The sequence below is a fragment of the Rhincodon typus genome, chromosome 18 (genome assembly GCF_021869965.1).
Source record: "Rhincodon typus isolate 14 chromosome 18, sRhiTyp1.1, whole genome shotgun sequence".
NCBI lineage: Eukaryota > Metazoa > Chordata > Chondrichthyes > Orectolobiformes > Rhincodontidae > Rhincodon > Rhincodon typus.
The window spans coordinates 23,547,612-23,569,944 of record NC_063349.1 but is presented as its reverse complement, the minus strand read 5'-3'; the positions used below and the strand labels follow the sequence as shown (position 1 = coordinate 23,569,944).

The 22,333-nt window shown below is 41.8% G+C and overlaps 1 protein-coding gene across 1 annotated transcript in view; it reads right to left on the bottom strand.

The window, feature by feature from the left end:
• The window catches only part of LOC109931766 (synapsin-3-like), a 201,409-nt gene that overhangs the window by 21,082 nt on the left and 157,994 nt on the right, over positions 1-22,333 (bottom strand). Inside the window, exons 6-9 of the mRNA XM_048607621.1 lie at positions 18,010-18,072; positions 9,365-9,507; positions 7,345-7,419; positions 3,561-3,663 (exon numbers count right to left, since the gene is read on the bottom strand). Coding sequence (XP_048463578.1) covers positions 3,561-3,663; positions 7,345-7,419; positions 9,365-9,507; positions 18,010-18,072 — 384 coding nt within the window. The remainder of the gene's footprint in view (positions 1-3,560; positions 3,664-7,344; positions 7,420-9,364; positions 9,508-18,009; positions 18,073-22,333) is intronic.

Below are 22,333 nucleotides of genomic sequence, written 5' to 3'. Positions count from 1 at the left end.
TAGGGGATAGAATTTTTGCAGGAAGGTGGGTGGGAGGAGGAGTATTCCAGGTAGCTGTGGGAGTCGGTGGGCTTGAAATGAATATCGGTTTCTAGGTGGTTGCCCGATATGGAGACAGAGAGGTCCAGGAAGGGGAGAGAGGTATTAGAGATGGTCCAGGTAAACTTAAGGTTGGGGTGGAAGGTGTTGGTGAAGTGGATGAACTGTTCGAGCTCTTCGTGGCAGCACGAGGCGGCGCCGATACAGTCATCAATGTAACGGAGGAAGAGGTGGGGTTTAGGGCCGGTGTAGGTACGGAAGAGGGATTGTTCCACGGGGCCCAAGCTACGCCTGCCTCTTTGTGGGTTAAAAAAATTTCAGAACCCCTTTCCCCTCCCCCTTTTCTGATGAAGGGTCTAGGCCCGAAACGTCAGCCTTTCTGCTCCTATGATGCTGCTTGGCCTGCTGTGTTCATCCAGCCCTGCACATTGTTGTCTCGGATTCTCCAGCATCTGCAGTTCCTACTGTCTCTTTACAATATACTTATCGTGCACAAAATACACACTCAAACGAAAACAGTGTGATGGAACACCAGACAACACTCAACACACTGACGACATGTCTGCAGGCCAAGAACAGCCAAAGGTGAAATCCACACTTCCAAGTATGTTACACAAAACGAGATCTGGAACAGTCATCAAATTGCCAAAATGATGTATGGATTCTTCTTTGAAAAAAGGCCTGAACAATCTCCATCCATCACCACCCTCCTTCACCTTGGTGAGCTCATTCTCACTTTGAAATACCTTCTCCTTTAATTTATCTGACTTTCCCAAGTCAAAGATGGGGCTATGGGTACCCGCATAGGTTCCAGCTATGCCTGTCTCTTTGTGGAGGTATGTGGAATATTCTTTGTTCCAGTCCAACTTGCCCCCACCATCCACAATTCTTTCTCCATTACATCAACTATGTCATTGGTACTGCTTCTTGCTCTCGTCTGGAGTTGGAAAAATTAATCAGCTTTGCTTCCAATTTCCATTCGTCTCTCACCTTCACTCGGCCCATCTTTGCTTCTTCACTCCCCTTCCCTGACTTCACTGTTTCTGTTTCACCAACCTCCAGAAAAAGATTCAACCCTTATCCCCAGAGCCTGCCTTGGGCTCTGGATTAATACTCCAGTGACATTAACAGTATGCCACTGCCTCCCTTTACCACTGCAGCACATTTGTAGAGGGTGGATAGCCACACAACAATAATGCAATTTAACCCGTTCATTTCGTAAACTCAATATTCTTGTTGCTCCTGGACTCAGTCTTGAACAGAGCAGTCCAATCCATTTGATGAGTGTAGCTTTCTCTGTGTATCTTTAGGTTCACTTGCATAAAGATTATAGCATTGACTTTCACGTCCCACTTCTGATATTTCACTGGCCGTGGGTGGCAAACCAACTGAGAGACAGTCAGTATATCCCCAGATCTTTCTGTCTAATTATAAAACATCCAATGAGCCAAGCGTCCAGCCATTTGCACTTCAAAAACATTTCTCAGGCATATTATAGCAGTAGCACCACAGTCATTGCTAATGATTAACATCAGAGCTCAATTATTAGGCCATGAGTATCAGAAGTCAAAATAAGTGGCACGCCGATAGAACAAATGCCAAATCTTCACATTATATGCTGTGTCTGTTTCCAGCAGAACTCATTTTGAGGCTGTTACTGCCAGAACAAACATTTCTTACACATAGAAATACAAAAGTGGTTACCTTTGTTCCAGATTGTTACAACATATATTGTACAATGGGAAATCTGATCATACAAGTCTTTTTCTTCAGTTCTTTCCCTGCTCCAAACAACCACTGGGAGATAGTTTTGGGAAACAATTGTGACTGTTACAGTTGTCTCAAGTTGAGCTCCGCTGCCACATAATATTCCCAACATCGCAAACAGAAGAACTCAGAGAAGGATGGGTAAGAGGTTCATCATTTGAGTTAGTCAGAACTGCTGTGAGTTGTTTGTTAATCCTCCCATGAGAGGGCAGAAGAGCACTACTGTTTGCAGTGGAGTCCAACTGTGATCACCCACAGATTTGTTGTCCACATTCTCTGTCCAGTAGGTTTACACCAACCTATCAACAGATGTTGGTTTTATCTGGCACCCAACTTATTGGTGAAGAACATCATAGCCAAAACCAATTTTGTCCTCATTTGACATTTATATGAATGTAAGGAGCTAACTACATTCAACATCTTTTATGCAGGAATGCAAGGAAGCATTAGAAATAAGGTAATGTGGTTACAGGGAAATGTGATGTAGTGTGAGTATCTGAAGCAAAGCTAGGTAGTCAGGTTAATGCAAATACAACATTCAGACATATTAAAGTATTCAGAAAAGGCAATGGATGAAGAAAGGATGTGATGCAGCTTAGGGATTGCTGGACTGTATAGAATGAGTCCTGCAGAAGGGCAAAAGCTACAGAATAAAATTAATTTGCACACACCCTTAACATAAAAGATCAAATCATCAGTCAGCACTTTTCCAGACACTCAATTCGGCTTATGGATAATAATTTACAGCACTAAGTGGGAGGAAGGTAGAATGAAGAGGCACAGTGCAAGGGAACAGAAGAATTACTTTAAGGGCACATGTCATTATAAACTGGGAAAACTCACTTGCTTTAAAGCAGAGATTTGTAAATGTATTGTACAACAATTCTATACTCCAGAATGCCACAGTAGCAACAAGAGGTAATGCTCACTTTGGAATGGGATTTACAGATACTCAGTGGGGCACTCTAGAGTTTTAGCTCGAAGACTGTGAGAGACTTTGAAATCAATTAGTTCCCATGTTGGGTGGGAGTTGGTGATTCATAGCAGCCCAGAATATATTTTCATATTCCTTTGGACTCCACAAAAAATAATGTTTCCGGCATTGTTTTGTGTGTGGCTTCCAGTCACCCTTTTAATGATGGCTGATTAACCAGCTCACCGCCTGATTCAAACAGGCAGAGAATGCAACAAATTTCCAGCCAAGATCCTGGGAAAGTTACGGAATCCACAGCAGTATTCCTGGAATAAGGCTGCTGCCTGCTTCAAGTAATCATTGTTTTGTCCTGGCTCTTTTTTGGTAGGGGGAGAAAGGGAGTTGGAACAGGATAGCAGCACAACACACTGATCTTTCAGTGGACATAATTAAAATTGGGCTCTAAAAATACACAAAATCAAATGGAAAACATAAGACACTCCACGGTTGGAATATTAAAATCACAATTAAACAAAATTAGAAATAGGTTAAGAATGGTGATGAACTGTTATATTCTGTTAATAAATGCATCAATGCCTGTGGTTTATGAGAAATAAACTATTTGTACTGTGTCTACTGTAATTTATAATTGTACCCACATGCAGTCAACTTAAAACGGTCATTCCTTTTCGGAGATGCTCCTTTGTTTTAATTAGCTGCATATTAAATAATTAATCTCCAACCAGATGAGCCCACATACGATGAAAAACCTTCATATTAAAGTCAATATTCATAATATAAAAAGTGCATCACAAATTGGCACAAGGACCATCTGACTAACCTCAATGATATAATCTTTCCCATCTTTCCCATGTACAGCTTTTACTGCACAGATGTCCAGGCCACCAAACATCTCAGAACAGGCATCCACCCACATTCGATAGCTGCAAGAGAGTTTCCATTTCAGTATCAGTCTAGTGAGATCCAAAGTTTGTGCCCTACATGTATTATGCAGTCCCCCATTGTGCTGCAACATCTCAGCAATGTAACACTTTACAGCAAACTGAAACTAGTCAAATATGTTCCTCGTACAGGAAAAGTCAGCACACTTTCTGGTCTCTTGCTGTTTCAAGCTTTTTGCTTTTCCTTCTAACTAACAGCTTGGGAACAGGCATTTTGTATTGCATCTCCCTGCTCTCTTTAAATGGATGATGAACTGTAGGTGACAGTCTCGAGATACCAGCACTGGAAGACAAAATGTTATAAAGTCTCTATGCATATTACCATACAACATTCTTATTTTCATATGCAGATAGGAATACAGGAAGATTTCAAGACAGGGATTGATTTTACAACAATCCCTTTAGGGTTAAAGAGCCTGCATGCATGATCACTAAATTGGTTTTAAGTAGAAATGCTGATTCAACTTACTTCGGTTGTGGGTAAAGTGTTGGAAAGGATTATAAGAGATAGGATTTATAATCATCTAGAAAGGAATAATTTGATTAGGGATAGTCAACACGGTTTTGTGAAGGGTAGGTCGTGCCTCACAAACCTTATTGAGTTCTTCGAGAAGGTGACCAAACAGGTGGATGAGGGTAAAGCGGTTGATGTGGTGTATTTGGATTTCAGTAAAGCGTTTGATAAGGTTCCCCATGGTAGGCTATTGCAGAAAATACGGAGGCATGGGATTGAGGGTGATTTAGCGGTTTGGATCAGAAATTGGCTAGCTGTAAGAAGACAGAGGGTGGTGGTTGATGGGAAATGTTCATCCTGGAGTTCAGTTACTAGTGGTGTACCTCAAGGATCTGTTTTGGGGCCACTGCTGTTTGTCATTTTTATAAATGACCTGGATGAGGGCGTAGAAGGATGGGTTAGTAAATTTGCGGATGACACCAAAGTCGGTGGAGTTGTGGATAGTGCGGAAGGATGTTGTAGGTTACAGAGGGACATAGATAAGCTGCAGAGCTGGGCTGAGAGGTGGCAAATGGAGTTTAATGCGGAAAAGTGTGAGGTGATTCACTTTGGAAGGAGTAACAGGAATACAGAGTACTGGGCTAATGGTAAGATTCTTGGTAGTGTGGATGAGCAGAAAGATCTCGGTGTCCATGTGCATAGATCACTGAAAGTTGCCACCCAGGTTGATAGCGTTGTTAAGAAGGCGTACAGTATGTTAGGTTTTATTGGTAGAGGGATTGAGTTTCGGAGCCATGAGGTCATATTGCAGCTGTACAAAACTCTGGTGCGGCCGCACTTGGAGTATTGCGTACAGTTCTGGTCACCGCATTATAGGAAGGATGTGGAAGCATTGGAAAGGGTGCAGAGGAGATTTACCAGGATGTTGCCTGGTATGGAGGGAAGGTCTTATGAGGAAAGGCTGAGGGTTTTGAGGCTGTTTTCGTTAGAGAGAAGAAGGTTAAGAGGTGACTTGATAGAGACATACAAGATCATCAGAGGATTAGATAGGGTGGACAGTGGGAGCCTTTTTCCTCGGATGGTGATGGCTAGCACGAGGGGACATAGCTTTAAATTGAGGGGTGATAGATATAGGACAGATGTCAGAGGTAGGTTCTTTACTCAGAGAGTAGTAAGGGCGTGGAATGCCCTGCCTGCAAAAATAGTAGACTCGCCCGCTTTAAGGGCATTTAAATGGTCATTGGATAAACATATGGATGATAATGGAATAGTTTAGGTTAGATGGGCTTCAGATTGGTTTTCACAGGTCGGCGCAACATCGAGGGCCGAAGGGCCTGTACTGCGCTGTAATGTTCTATGTTCTATGTTCTATGGTCTATGGTGTAAGACACAAATGTGGTGAAGGAGCTGAAGCTTGTATTAGATAACAACTGCACAGGGGACTTTTAAGAATTGCCTGGCACCTCAGCTGCCTGCTCTCATTCGGGAGACTACATGTATTTTGATGGCTAGCACATGATCTAATGTCTTCTCTCAAAAGTGATCAGCAGATTGTGAGCAAGCTCTCATTGTACAGACGATTTCATGAACTACTTGAAGGAATGTTACCCTTTACCTTTACATTTGCTGCTTAAAATTTGAAGGGGATTTTTGAAACACATTGGAGAGAATTTATGGGATACTTTAAAACATCACCAACATTTAATCCATGCCTATTCCAGAGATTCTTTGACTATTTCATTTAAAACAAGTAAATGCTATGCCAATTCTACCTTGTTGGGAACTTTATAGGAATCAATAGGGATTCTTTGTTCAGTTGCATCTTTACTCGTAGCCCTTACTCTGGAGGAGGAGATGAGGGCAGAGAGACGGAATATCAATCCTTTTGTGGTCCTGTTCCACCGTGAACTTTAAGAACCTGTGCACACTCAAACACGGAGCCATTCTGAAACATGGCATGGTGTTTCAGCCAGCTTACTCCCATGTTCAATGTGAGTGGGTAAGTGGAGGCCATACATACACCCCCAGTGAATTACTTTCTAATTCAGTTTGAATGCCAAATCTGCAGTTTTCTGCTGGAGAATCTAGGGCAAATTAATATTCTGGTAATCAACATCAAAAAACAAAATGCAAACTAAGAGCAGGCAGGTGTGTTTTATGAGTACACAGCACCCATTTAGTGTCTGTTTTTACCCCATCACCAAAATAACCTTCCAAATGATTTAATGTCTGTCAAGAGTCAGCTGGATTAATTTTACAGTCTCCTTGGACCCAAATAAAGCTGTCAGCATCTGTATCATTTTTGTCTCTAAGAGGCTGTTTCCAGGCATTAGCTGTGTTTCCATATTAATTCCCAAACAAATCTGCCAAAAGTATTACACAACTGATCCCCTGACTTTCTGTTATAGTTGCAGTGTTTCAATTGGGAGCAGGAGGGAGGGCTTGCCTTAGGGAAGTGTGGTGGTACCTGGGACTTATCCAAAATGTTTACACTGTTGCTAATGGCAATAGCACCATTCTAAGTTGTAGATTTACTTTCCATTCACATTGATTTTAAAAATGCTAGGTTGGAGATTTCCAAAATAAAAATGAAAGGTCATCAACCCAAAACATTAACTTTGTTTCTTTCTCTACAGAAAGTGCCTGAGTATTTTCAGTATTTGCCAGTTTTGTAAAAGAATGTATTGTTAAGATCAGGAAGTTACTGAAGAAAATTGGTTGAAAGAGAAAGTTTTCCTTTTTTTCAGAACAGAAGCAACAAAATTGTCCAATTGTCTCTGTTTCCTTCTATAGCCTTCCCCATTTACATTATGAATTTTTGGTTTCTAAGTCATTCTCACTGTGGTTGGTTTGAGTAGTTTTCTTCGGGCCATGATATTAAATTGCTCTATAATTGTGAAGATTTGTAGGGAAAAAAAGCAGGAAATAGAACTAGAAAATACAACACCATTATAAGAACTTTTCCTGGCTAATCCTGGGCTTCAATAATTATTTGTTGCAACTTATGAATACAGAACCCACTTTCAAAAGAAGTTTTTCAAGAAAGTCCCAGTGAAGAGATCAGTTAACCCAGAGAGAATACATGAAATAAAGATGGAGATTTCACTATTTAAAAACTTTCCAATCCAGTACTTCCTTAACTTCACTGCTGAATGTGCTGCTGGAAAGTTTTGTATCTTGATTTTGGTTTCAGTGGTCTAAATACGTACCGTTCCGTCATGGCCACTTGTTCCAGCATGGCAGAGCCAGTGTTTGCTTTCCAGTTTCCTGAAATTGAAGTTCTCCTGAAAGATAGAAGTGCACAATATTGCAAAATAGGATTTTACAAGCCAGCAACCACTTTACAGAAGCAGAAGGAAAACAGCTACAAACATTTGGTTAAATGACAGATGTACTTCCCTTATTTGTTTACACAAACATTAGCGGGTGGTACAGTGGGTGGATCTGCTCATGGTGAGTCACTGGGAACAAACAGCAGCCAGCTGGCAGGGGGGGTAAAGAGTTGCACATGTGCAGCTCCCCAAAGAGCATGGCATCCTAAGAGTTCTGCAGAAGATGCAGATCATGATTTTGTCGAGGTGATGCACAGGAAAAGGCTGATGGACAGATGCGCAGAAAGACTCGGCGTATAGCAGGTCTTCCACAGCCTTACGATTCCTGTGGAGGAAACCATTAGACAAACTAACCAATTCTATGGAATGATCCTCCCCACCATGACAAAATCAGTTTCTGTAACTTTTACTTTAAAAACGTTTCAGGGCCAACACCAATTAAATATAAATAAACAAATGACATTTCAGCTAAAAAGATAATTTTCACTTTAAATAGTTGTTGCAACAAAAGCACATCTTACACAACCATTCACACCACTCTCCATGGCAATGTGGTGCTACAAGATGCTGCTCTTCATTCACAAAAGTTAGGTCTAGAATCCTACGCAAGAACAATTTTCACCTTTATCACAGGTACAACTACCATCAGCGACTGTAGCACCAAATTAGCAACAGAATTGAACTTTTTCAGCCCAGAAGTGTAATATAAGAGCTGAAAATGGAAGAAGTACCCAGGAGCTCTGACAGCATCCACAGGGAATGAAACAGAGCTAAGATTTCAGGTCAATAAAGCCTATTTGTCTCTCCACAGATGATGCCAGAACTTGCTAAGCATTTTCAGCATTTTGTTTTTACAGCAGATCTCCTGTGACCACATTTATTTTGCTTTTTGTATTTAAAGAGTGGCACATGTTGTCTGATTTGTGGTTGATTAGCCAGACAGTGTGTTTTGCTTTTAAATTCCTACTGAAACCTCCGAATAGAGACTGGAACAATGCATTAATATTTCATTTCCAGGCAGGATTTCCTGCATCAAAACTGATACAAGTTGTGACTGGCACGCAGGCTCCAATCAGGTGCACACTGTAATTCAAAGTGCTTGGAGTTAATGCCAATCTCAGAAAAGGAGAGATTTTCCTGATACAAAAGGCCCTGTCTCTAAAAGTTCCCACAATTCTGTGACATTTTGAGAACTTCCAGAAAACAACAGTTTTTAAACTGTTATTGTTTAATTGACCAATTGGATACCTGAATTATTTGCAATGGAGATGCCTTCGTGTATCTACTGAGATATGCACATTTTACAGAGAGCAATTTGGTCTTAATGGATAAAACGAATTGTAGCCCTGAGAATCTAGGCATATATGAAATAAATTTCTTTCACCTTTGCTCTCGTGTTAGAAACATTCAGATTTGCATACTCATTCTCCATTCAACTATGTTTTGGCACCAGATGGGTAGCTGTTGAAATTCCCCATAAGAAGGCTGAATTTACATTCTGTTTTGCTACTTGTAATTGGTAAAGTTTAAACAAGATAAAATAACAGAAATTAGGTTAAAATCATTTTGGCTGTCTTGAAACTTCACAGTATCTTTCTTTAGAAAATTGGGTGAAGGTAGGTCAGGTAATAGACGTGAGGGCTGCCTTTGTGACAAATGGATGGGTGCAGCTCCAACAACACTAAAGAAGCTTGACATCATCCAGGATATAACTATTTGCTCGATTGGCATCACATCCACAAGCGTCGACTCCTTCATCACGGAAGCTCAGTAGCAACAGTGTGTACCATCGACACACAAACTTAACACTATTAAATGTCTATACATCAAAGCACCAATACATTACAAAATTTGCTGTGGTAAATGATGGCTACATAAATAAAATGCTAGTATTTACATGTAAGCTTTATAATTATTTCCAATCTTCTGAATTCTGATGTCGTACTTGGAATCAATGTAAGGTTCAGTGGTTGCATAAGTTTTTGCGAGGGCCACAACACTGGCGATATCCTGAAAATCATAGTGATTTTCAACTTTTACCTGTAAGAGACAAGCCAAGGCCAGTGAGAGCAAGAGTAGAAGTCAAAAGAGTTAGAAGCATTGTTATTAAATCTTACAAAACATCTGTAAAGTGTTTCCATTAAGAATACAACCAATATGTGTGTATCCATTCCCCTGATCCATTGAGCTCTGTCACATCCTCACCTACACAATTTAATTTCCTCCAAATGACAACATCTGAAGTGTGTATGAAAGTAAGCAGCAGAGTTTAGGACAAGGAACACATAGACTCCTGTGTTGTTTTTTCTTTCCCTCAGTATCCTGATCAATATCACACCCAGAGAATATCATCATACTTAACGAGGAATAAATTGCTGGTCTCCTCCAACACATCATCTTCCTCCTCTTTAACATTCTGTGCTTTCCTGTAATGTAATAGATCCACTGGAAAAGGCAGATCAAACTGAAACAGAATGAGTATTACACCCTTAGAATAAAGACAGAAAAGTATCTGATCATGTCTGGCTATGTGCTGCTTCACAGTGTTGCCATTGGCAGTTATCTAGGTGTATGCCCACAAAACTCCTGCCAGCACTATCCTCTTGTCTTGCTACCTTCCAAAGGTAGACAAGAATGTTTCACTCTTAGTGCTTTAACCTGCTCAACTTACTCTGAGTTCTCATTTGTAATGTCCTGACAGTTGCCTGCCTTAATGTGCAGAATGAACAAGTTTCAACTTTGACAATATTGAATGAAGGCTAACATTTGAGAAGTGGCTCCAGGTGGCAGCACACAACTGATGCAATAAATCAACTGGTGTCACATTGTTCAAGTGGAGTGATGGCTTCCAAGATTTCTCATGCAAATAATTCTTGTTGGTACTGATGGAAAAACACATATGGTGCAATTTCCCCTTCCTGAGGGGGCGAGAATAACGGTGAGAGTGACGAACTAATCAGGCAAGAGTCCAAAAATCAATTCCTCGTTGTCAAGACAAACTTTCGCAATTGGTTTCTCCCTCCTTAGATGATGAAATGTCAATTTCCATTTGATTGCACAATTCACTGGAAGTAATTTCCCATTCTCAATTAATTTCGGGCATACCTGAATGCTTCAGAAACTTGACTGCATAAACCAAAATGTCAACTTTGTTCTTGAGCCTCAAGTTCATGTTAATATGTAGCTTTTGCTGTCTCTGTTATATAAGCAGTTAGGACTTGAAAGGATTCATTGACATCATGAGATATGATCCAAATATAAAGGACTATTCCTGGAAGAAGCCAACAAGAGTTGTTAGAGATCCATGCTTGTTACCAATGCTGTGCTAAAATGATTCAGTTACTGTAATGTGAACTTAAGTTGATGTCTAAAGGTTTCATTGAGCTGTACTATATAAGATGGTGGCAGTGACAGATGTCTCATGTAATGTGCTAGCAGGTGTGATAGCTGAAGAAATCTTCAGACTGTTAAGATCATCACTGTTTTTTCTTTATTTTCCTCATTTCTGGTTTGGCCCTGTGAACTGAAGTTGAGAATCAAACTTTGAACGGCAGCTTATTTTAAAAATAAAGAGAGAACAAACAAACTGATATTTGCATCTGGGAACTGGCCTGGAAAGATAGTTGCAAGTTAATTATTGTTCTAAGAACACTGCAGACATTTTGGTACCACGTGTTATGCTCTATGACTGGCAGTTGGTTGGATGTTGAACTGGACAATCAAGGGGAGGCCAGTGTTGGCCAGCCAACCACAGAAAATGTTGGAAAAGAGTGGTCGAGAACACCCTCGACTGTGTCTCCCGCATTTCCCGCAACTCATCCCTCACACCCCTTCCCCACAATAACAACCAAAACAGAATCCCCCTCGTCCTCACGTACCACCCCACCAACATCCGGATCCAACGCGTCATCCTCCGACACTTCCGCCATCTGCAATCCGACCCCACCACCAAAGACATCTTTCCCTCCCCACCCTTATCTGCTTTCCAGAGGGACCACTCTCTCCGTGACTCCCTTGTCCGCTCCACACTCCTCTCCAGCCCCACCACACCCAGCACTTTTCCCTGCAACCGCAGGAAGTGCTACACATGCCCCTACACCTCCCCCCTCACCCCCATCCCAAGCCCCAAGAAGACTTTCCACATCAAGCAGATGTTCACCTGCAGAACACCTACGCTCGGTCCGCACTAAACAACTGCACCTCCCAGTCGCGAACCATTTCAACTCACCCTCCCATTCCTCAGACGACATGTCCATCCTGGGCCTCCTGCAGTGCCACAACGATGCCACCCGAAGGTTGCAGGAACAGCACCTCATATTCCGCTTGGGAACCCTGCAGCCCAATCGTATCAATGTGGACTTCACAAGCTTCAAAATCTCCCCTCCCCCTACTGCATCCCAAAACCAGCCCAGCTTGTCCCCACCTCCCTAACCTGTCCTTCCTCCCACCTATCCCCTCCTCCCACCTCAAGCCCCACCCCCATCTCCTACCTACTAGCCTCATCCTGCCCCCTTGACCTGTCCATCCTCCCTGGACTGACCTATCTCCTCCCCAACTCCCCACCTACACTCACCTTTACTGACTCCATCCCCGCCTCTTTGACCGGTCTGTCTCCTCTCCACCTATCTTCTCCTCTATCCATCTTCTATCTGCCTCCCCCTCTCTCCCTATTTATTTCAGAACCCCCTTCTCCTCCCCCATTTCTGAAGAAGGGTCTAGGCCCGAAACATCAGCTTTCCTGCTCCTCTGATGCTGCTTGGCCTGTTGTGTTCATCCAGCTCTACACCTTGTTATCTCAGAACTGGTTTTGACTTTCTTTTTGGGTGGAAAGCTATATAATTGGAAGCTGCTGAACTGGAAAGTTTTCTTTGAGACTTTCTCTCTCTAGTTATATATTCAGTTAAAGAATTGTTGAATATTCTGAGAAAATAATCCCAATCTATAAGAAATTAGTGAATATTTCATGGATCCTGCTGGAAGCAGTTTGCATTGACCGGTGACTTTGAAATTCAAGCAAGATAGAATTATCCTTCGTGCCTGTAATAAAACACAACATTCAAAGATTCCAAAAGGACCTGGTACTCCAAGATACATAGTGGTCTCTTGTGAGACATCAGGCCCAATTTAAAATCAGTTCACATTATAGCTCCCAAGACATCACCTCACATCATTGGTAACAAGCAAATAACTTCAACAGCTCTCATTAGCTCCTCCCAGGAATGGTCTTTTGTATCTTGACGGGTAAGGGCTCTTGAGGTGCAGTGGTAGTGTCCCTACCTCTGAGTCTGGAAGCCTGGATTCAGGTCCCACTTGCTCCAGAGGTGTGCTGTAACAATTCTGAACAGGTTGATTAAGAATATCCTGATGAGTAGATTCTATGCTACAATGTCAGTTACCCCTTTCAGGTCTGAACTGTCTTTACTGAAATGGCCTCTTAATGGCCTATGTCTTCATTTTTGCTGTAACTTCTACAATTACAGGGGGTGCGTTCAATGGAGACTATGGCAGGATGTGTCCTTGGACCACTGCTGCAACTGGAGAATAGCCACAAACCCTTCAGCTTCCCAGGTGACACTTTAGTGGACAGGGGCAGGGAGCAGTTTTTCTCTTGGAATGGCACTTCAGTGCAGAATGCAAGTGGACAACTTGTGAGTGAGAGATAACAAGGTGTAGAGCTGGATGAACACAGCAGGCCAAGCAGCATCAGAGGAGCAAGAAGGCTGACGTTTCGGGCCTCGACCCTTCTTCCGAAATTTGAGAGGGTCACTTTCACGCAGAAGGCAAAGTAGGAGCATGATACTGTAGAGAACAGTGAAGTCAGTGTGAGAGGGCTGTACAGCATGGTAGTGCATCAAAGGCAGACATGGTGCATGTGCCTGCAGCTTATATGGCAAAAACACTGCAGTTTAATGAAGAGCAAGATGATGTGTAAAAGGGGGAGGGAGGAGGGAGATGCGCTACGTGAGGCTGGGGTGAACTCCAGTCAGCCAAAGGATTCCACCACAATCTGTCAAGGTGTTGGGGCTATTTAGAGTCAGGAGACTGGCCACAGTCAGACAGGCAGTTAGTGCAATGCAAGTCAGGAATTAGAAAAGAACAAAGAAAGAACAAAAAAAATTAAAGCATAGGAACAGTCCTCCGAGCCTGCACCGACATGCTGCCCATCACAACCAAACCTCCTACCCTTCTGGGGACCGTATCCCTCTATTCCCATCCTATTCATGTACTTGTCAAGGCGCACTTTAAAAGTCGCTACTGTATCTGCTTCCACTCCCTCCCCCAGCAGCATGTTCCAGGCACCTGCCACCCTCTGCGTAAAAACCTTGCCTCGTACATCACCCTTAAACCTTGCCTCTCACACCTCAAACCTATGGCCTCTAGTAACGGACTCTTACACCCTGGAAAAAAGTTTCTGACTGTCCACTGTGTCCATGCCCTTCATAATCTGGTAGACCTCTATCAGGTTGCCCCTCAACCTCCGTCGTTCCAGTAGCACGGTCAGTCCTGTCAGTCGAGCAAAATGAGTTTGGTCCTTGTTAATGAGCCGGTCAGTCAGTCAGGATCATCTTGCAAATTCTGTCAGAGGGATGTTCCATGGTCACCATCATGGTGGCAACTGAAGATCATTGATTGGATCTAGTGGGATAGGGAAAGGGACTGAATTGTCCAGAAGTAAGGATTACTTTTGCTCGAGCCTGGGAACGATGCAGGGCCAGCAAAGGTGCAGCTCCTCAATGGTCAGGGCTCTAAAATGGGGCCATTGATGGTCACATAAAGGAGCTCAAAAGAATTGGGGTGCGGTGTGGCGCATGGTGGAAAGTGAACAGTCATCAGGGCAACAGGGATCACAGAACAGGGAGGTGAAGAGTGGGGAGAAGGTATCATGTGTCATGATAGCAAAGACTGCAAGTTACTGCAACAAAATGCAAATTCTAAAGCTTACCATATTGACCTGAAAACCACCTGTGCAATAAGCTATTAATATCGACAAAGCAGCATCCAAAGTGATTGAGTTATTTGGAAAGAGAGTTCAGAGTTGGAATGTGATGTCACCTAAAGGCTACTGCAGTAATCAGGGGTTTAGGGATTAAATCAAGATTAACTATCTTCCTTTCAATTCTCACTCAATTATCATGTCAATGTACCTCATACCTCATCCATCCTAACAATTCTGGTATAATGGCGCACAGGTCTACATTGTAAGCAGATAACAAAAACAAAGTTGCTGGAAAAGCTTAGCAGGTCTGGCAGCATCTGTGGAGGAGAAAACAGAGTTAACGTTTCGGGTCCGGTGACCCTTCCTCAGATTGTAAGCAGATAACATGGCCATGGTTATTACATAGCCATCGCAATCTGTCAATTTCTAAATCGCTCAACTCAGCAGCCCTGAATTTGAAACTGAACTTGATTTGTGGTTGAGGGGGTCAGTGAGGCTAAGTGCCTGCCGAACACACCATCTCATCTATCCTGGGTGCCCTTGGAGAGGGAGGAGGTGGGGTCCACTGGCATGCTCAAGTCCATCCAGGACGTCACTGATGTTCTCTTCCACCAAAGCTCATAAATATCTACCTTTGCTCTTTGAACCAGGGATTTACACAGGGTGGGTATTAGGAATCTCAGCCAATCCTAATTTCCTGAAGGTTTGGTGTGAAAGTTTATATCCACGAAGAAACGAGAGTGCCCTATTATGAACCAGTGGTCTTCATCAACAGAAAAGTATTCCACTTCCTCAACGTTTGAATTATTTCTGACTACAACAGCTGGGTAATGCAAATCTGTGCTAGATATCCAGGGAACTGACATGACTCTTACATACTGAATCACTCACACGTACCAACTTCTTTCAAAGCTCCGTACAAGCATGGTTACTAGGTGACAACAAATAGCCCCTCCACACGTAGCTGATGTCATCCCTAAGAAATCCACAAACTACTGCTCAGGAGATACTATACTTTGACCTGGGCCATTGTAGAACAGACCATGGGCCTCCTGAAGATATGTTCCAATGCCTGGACAAGTCAGCTGGTGGCATGCAGACAGGGCGTCACACAAAAATCTGGAATTAAAAGCTGACCTCATGGCAAATATGCAGCCACAGTCAATTATCATAAAGACCCATTTGTTGTGTACGTTCTGAGGATAGCCAGGGAGAACCCTTAGTACAGGGATCAATAATCAGGGGACAGTTTTAAAGTAAAGAGTTGAAGAATTAGAAGGGATTTAAGGAAAAAATATTTTACTCAGAGAGTTGAGAGTATTTGGAACTCACTGCCTAAAACAGTAGTAGAGGTGGTAACTCTCAAGACATTTAAGAACTATTTAGATGAGCACTTGAAATGTCACAGCGAACAAGGCCATGGGCCAAGTGCTGGAAAATGGGATTAGAATAGCCTGGATGGTTAATGACTGGTGTGGACACGATGAGCTGAAGGGATTCTTTCAATTCTGTAAAAACTCTTGATTCAATGACACTATCGTGGTGGTGTGCTGCATCCAGCACTTTTTCAGTTGCCAAAAGTGGGGGGATGTGTTAGATAAGGAGGAGATATAGGCATGAGAACAAACCTCCTGAGGAGGAAGACAGGATGCCCATTTCAGGAATTGCTCGTTTGACCTAGTGATTTGGCCTGCATCTTCCTGCTGAATGTGACGAACTTCAACATTTAGGAACCCAAAGAGAGGCCTCTGGGAGTGTGACTGTGCCAGGCAATGACCATCTCCAACAAGGGACAATCTAACCACCACCCCTTGACATTCAATGGTGTTACCATCACTGAATCCCCCTGTATCAACATTCTTGAGGTTACCATTGACCAGAAACTCACTGGACTCGCCACATAAACACAATGGCCACAAGTTAAAGGCTAAGAATACTGTGGTGAGTAACTCACCTCCTGACTCCCCAAAGCCTCTCCACCATCTACAAGGCATAAGTCAAAAGTGTGATGGAATACTCCCCTCTTGCCTGGATGGGTGCAGCTCCAATAACACAAGAAGCTTGACACCGTCCAGGACAAAGCTGCCCACTTCATTGGCAGCACATCCACTCCCTTCACCACCGACGCTCAGTAGCAGCAGTGTGTACTTTCTACAGAATGCACTGCAGAAATTCACCAAAAATCCTTAGACAGCACCTTCCAAACCCACAACCACTTCCATCTAGAAGGACAAGGGCAGCAGATACGTGGGAACACCACCACCTTCCAGTTCCCCTCCAATCTACTCACGATCCTGACTTGGAAACATATTGCCATTCCTTCACTGTCACTGGGTCAAAATCCTGGAATTCCCTCCCTAAAGGCAGGTGGGTCAACCTATAGCACATGGACTGCAGTGGTTCAGGAAGGTAGCTTACCACCACCTTCTCAAGGGCAACTAGGGACGGGTAATAAATGCCGGCCAGTTAGCGATGCCAGATCCCATGAATGGATAAAACCTCTCAGGAGGTGGATACGGTTCTTGATCCATAAATTTTCTCACATTGTCTCATTTATAGCAAGCCAGCATTAGATTTTGGATTTTAAAACTCATTACAAACTTAAATAAAAGCAAAGAAAGCTTCAAGTTCACATGCTGAAACTTCCAAGTTTAATGAAAGCAGATTGCCTACCAGAGTCTGAGAGGAATGAGAGGTGGCATTAATTTTTACCATACTGTTGCCACGTGTCACAAGACCAGGAACTTGGTAGGCTAACAATTAAAATCGATCCACCAATGAATGAAGATGAGCTTTCTCTTAGCCGCATCTGATTCCAAGGATCAATACAAAAGAACAAAGCCAAACAACATAATTGTTATAAACCAGTTATCAGCATGGAAGCATGATCGCAGTATGTTGGTGGTCACTGAAATTGTGCAAAGCTGGCATATAATAATTGGCAATGGTGGTCACACAGTGCAATCAGGCACTACCACTGGAAAATGTAAACAAACTTGTCTGTCTAATCAACTGCCTAAGCTGCAGTGAGAGGAAAGCTAAAATCATGTTTCGACACAATAGTTATGTTGCATTTTTGTTCTTGTAGCTAAGCTAAACCTACCAAATATTCTTTACAATCTGCAATTTTGGATGTGATGACTTTTTATTTGTTAATAACACAATAAACAGTTCAATTTCCATTAAATTCCATGTAATAATTATCGTTTTGCATTGTTAACATTTCTGCTCATAAACTTTCACAAGTCTCTAGATTCACACGTGAGACTTAACCTGGTTTAAGGATTAAACATGGGATCTTCCTGTCTGTATTCGCTAACTGGATATGAGATAGACACGCAGGGACAGATTTTAAGCTGTTCATCCTTAATATAAACTTGCCCCGGTTGAAGCACCATGAGGCAACCTGGGTGAGGAGGCCTGAATGCTTGTAACAGAGTCCACTTGATTTTCATTCAAATATTATAATTTATAGTAAGTCCCTCAAGTCGATAATTGAGATTAAATTTCTATTAACTTCACAAGAATCCTGGCTCATCACATACTTAAGTGAGATAGCAGGGCTGGACATTGTCTATGGCCTCTCTTCTTTTAGTACTGCTTACCTTACCCATGCCTGCATGAGCATGTCCCATCTTCACAACCACGGGGAATTTGGGAATAGTTAGCTGAAACAGAAAAAGGCAAACTATTTATCATCTCAGTCTTGTTCATTTTCATGTGTTATCATGCACATTTTTTTTTACCTTGGGATGATGTTTTAAAGACTCCTTCATGGGATATGGATGCCACTGGCCAGGCAGCATTTATTGCTGACCTCTAATTATCATTGAATTGAGTATTTCGCGAGGCCATTTCAGAGGACAAGTCTGAGCCACAAGTAGGCCAGACCAGGTAAGGATGGCAGATTTCCTCCCTAAAAGGACATTAGTGAACCAGATGGGTACTTGCAACAACTGCCAATAGTTATGTAGTAAACATTAGACTTCTTAAATTAGACCGTACAATTTCACCATCTGCCATGGTAGGATTCAAACTTGTATCTCCAGAACATTTGCCTGGGACCCTGCTGATTTCTAGACCCATAACATTACCATTGTGCTATCACTTCATCTGAATTTTATGTTCTCCCCCACCACCAGTGTATTTTAAGGGATAAAAAACCCTTTAAGTTTCCATTTTTTCCAAGTTTGATATTGTAGGTCATGCCTGATTAAAAGACGAGGCTTAATAGTTCTTCTGTCATTTTTGTTAACGTAGTAGATAATGTTATATGAGTAATACCTACATGCTGAGAGTGTGCAACAATTTCACCCAGTTTTTAAGAGTTAGTTGTTTTCTACCTGCTTAAGCATTTCCCCTTGACAAACTAATTACTATTTCTGAATTAGGCACAAAAAGTAGTTAACCCTCATCCTGGGATGCTTTCCTTTAGGAAAAACAACCAACTGGTTTTGGTTTGACATGGTGCTGGGAGTGAAATCCCTCTACTTACTGCATCTAGTTAGGAAGCTACAAGCAAATACTTTTGACAGCATTTCACAGCAATCAGAATGATTATTCCAGCTCTAATCAAAACACTCAAATTCTTGTCCATGGGTTAAGTCTAGGTGGTACAACAGCATTTTGTGTATAAGTGAAATACATTTTGCCATTAAAGAAGCTTGACCAGCATTAAGAAAAAAGCTCAATTTGGACTGGATCAATTCAACCTGAAGCATTGTAACTTTGGAGTGTTTTGAGAATCAGAACTACACACACTATCAGAAGATTTGCCATCTGCTGTGATGCCAGCTGTCTCTATCAACTGTGCCAGCTAGTGCTTCTTCTTGCTCTCTTTGGTTCACTGGAAACAGAATGGGTAAAATGCTGAGTTTATTATTAGCATTACTTTACCTGTCAGGCTTATTGTACAGCTGTGATGTGCAGTCAGGGCCTCATTTCCTGAACAGAGTTATTGGGGGCGTTACTAGTTGTGGATGTGGTATCCCCATATTATAACCAATGATTTAGAATTTTTAGACCAATGCTTTCTGTGATTTTACTTTCAATAATTACTAATACAAATAACTTACTTGCAGACCTAACTTGGAGCATTTAATGAACCCAAATATACATGGCAGCTGAATTAATGCGCTGTTAAAGCAGGGCATTGTTTGAAGCACCAAACTGATGAACATCTTCAATAATTATTGTCAAATCAGTTCCCTTCCAACCAGCACCCTACAATACTGACCATATTATATTGATGTCAATCCTTGGTGCTCCTACGCTCAATAACTGTACTCAGAGACATACGGTAAATATTGATATTGTTGATATTTAACTCCTTTATATGGCTCAGCTCAGTAGCTCTGTCAATTATTTTGATTGTTAATGAGTTTAGATTTAAAATTTCTTTTATAGAAGTCTGCATTAATAACGCATTTTTTTCTTTCTCCCCTTCTGGAAAGTGCTCAGGCTGTTCACAGGACCTCCACAAGATGATACCATTGAGCTCAATAATTCGTTACTCAGAGGGCAGTGAGTGCAAAGTCATACCCAGCCAATTGGTCTTCAATATGACAGCTGCACTTTGATTTGTTATGTCTTGTTGTGATTCCAGTTTATGATAATACTAGGCAAGGTGGATCCCAGAATGAAACATGGCTTGCTAGACTCTAAACTTGTATTTTTGAAACTGTCTTAAATATTCACAACAATCAGCCTGTGTTCTTTTAATACAAAGATTAAACGAATTATTAAACAAGGAAAACATGAATCATATTTCATTACAGACTAAAGTCATGGCAAGATTTTATTACAAACATCAGAAAAGGATTCAAACTCAAACCATCCCTTTTTTCCGATCAATATCCTTAAATACTCAAAACCTCATTAAAGAGTTACTACTATCTCCACACTATGGTTACAACAGGTTTCCTTTCAGTGAATTCCTGTGTGTTCGTAAAATGTTTTTTTTTCCAGCTTACATTTCTCACCGAGATTCCTAAAACGAATTACACTCACTATTGCTTTAACTTTAGCAAACACAAGTTCTTTAAACTTTTTTCCTGCAGTTTTTAGTAGATTTCTTATGACGGTAATCTCGCCAGTATCCAGCTGGAACACTGGAAATGTTTTGAGAATCTGCCGGTTGCAGGTAAATAATAGTGATAACTGGGAGAAGGTGACTATTTGCTGCCATAAGATGACTGCGCATTTTAAGAAAAGGTGCCACAAGCCAAGGGTTCCAATTGAATCTAGGAATTCTCACTGTGAGCACATAGGCAGAGCTTCATCTGATCTATTATTCCCTTACAATTGCTAGTACAGTAAAGGACCCATTATCTAGATCCTAAGCATCCGGAATTCCCCTTTGGAAACGTGGATGCTGATTGCATGAGAATTCCAGATGCTTGATATGGATAAGGAGGAATTTACTGTACAGAGCTTAACATTTCAGCCTTCGTTCTCTAGCACTTCTACACAGACTGACTGACCTACAGACTTCCTTCTGAATGTTTCTGTCTCTATATCTTGTGGACATAGAAAATAATTGAAGTTTGGGGCTGTTTTTGGGCTCTCTACGCTACTCGGGGAGAAGTTTACCTTCTGGAAGGATTTTCTGGGAATCAGCCAATTTCTCTGTGACAAAATAATTTCAGAGCAATAGGTTCAGGTGGTGATAGTTTGGGACTTCACAGCGCACTCCAGTTTAGGCCAATGGGTCCTTAGTCTGAGACCAGTAGGGACACTGCTGAGGAACAGACTGACAGAGAAGAACAATATCTGCTATTAGCATCTTTGGAACAGATTAAATGGTTACTGCACACAGACATCAGAAAAGTCCGCCTCCACAATTTTATTGATTGTCACCCCTTGGCTATGTTCCCTGATGGGCAGGCAGTAGACTTGCACTTTGCTGCCACGTGCTGTTTCACAGTCATGGAAACTCTGAAACTCTGAAATCCTTTCACCTGCTGGGATGTGGACAGGATAAGGGGAAGGGGTGCTGTGCAAATCAAAAGATCTAATTGCAGTGGATAAATATGGATGAATTGCCCTTGTAATCAACATAATTGGCCATCTGCAGCTGCTGGGTGGTTGCTTCTGACAATGGGAGCGAGAGTGCACACGGAGGCAGGAACTGGTCAAGGAGCTGACTTGATGAAGAACTATCTAAATTTCTTCCTATATACTCCCATCCCTCATTTACTATCTCCAAATGTGCCTTAAAGGGGTTGGGAAGGTATTGGCCATTGCATCATCAGGCTCTTACATAAATGTAAGATAAATTCAATTTGATATTGGTCCATTCTTTGGTTAAATATAATGGACACAGATTTGTTTCATGCTCAATATTCTTAAAAGTGTTTGTTTCATAATCTTTACATATCAAGATTATACTTATCACTGATAGCTTGAATGAATCAAAATAGTACCATGATGCTCACCCTCCCTATATTCCAGCTCCAGGGGTAAAAACTCCAGTTCCTGCAGCACCATCAAAAGATCTTCCAGTATATATAAGCCAGTATGTGAGGCTACAGCGCTGAATGGAAATACACAGCAGTGCCTGATGTGTTTATTGTTACAAACAGATGAGGAGGGGGAGAATTGGCTCTTCAATTTCTTTAAAACCTCCTTTTTGCTCAGGGTTGCAACAAAAAAATTCTTTTCAGATGCGGCTAACATGTCAATTAAAGATGTAATTAACTAGATGTAAACGGTGAAGCCAGTTATCAAGGCGTTCTTGAGTTAAGGAAAGAGGAATTTTATTAGCTACTAACTCCAGAAAAAAATAAGAAAAACACAATATCAAACACACATGAACACGTGCACACTCAGGTAATAAGTTTAAAAGTAGAGTGCTGAGTACAGACAAAGAGATTAAAACTTACAGAGTTAAAGAGTCCTTGAGGTGTTAAGTTCATACCCTGAGACCAC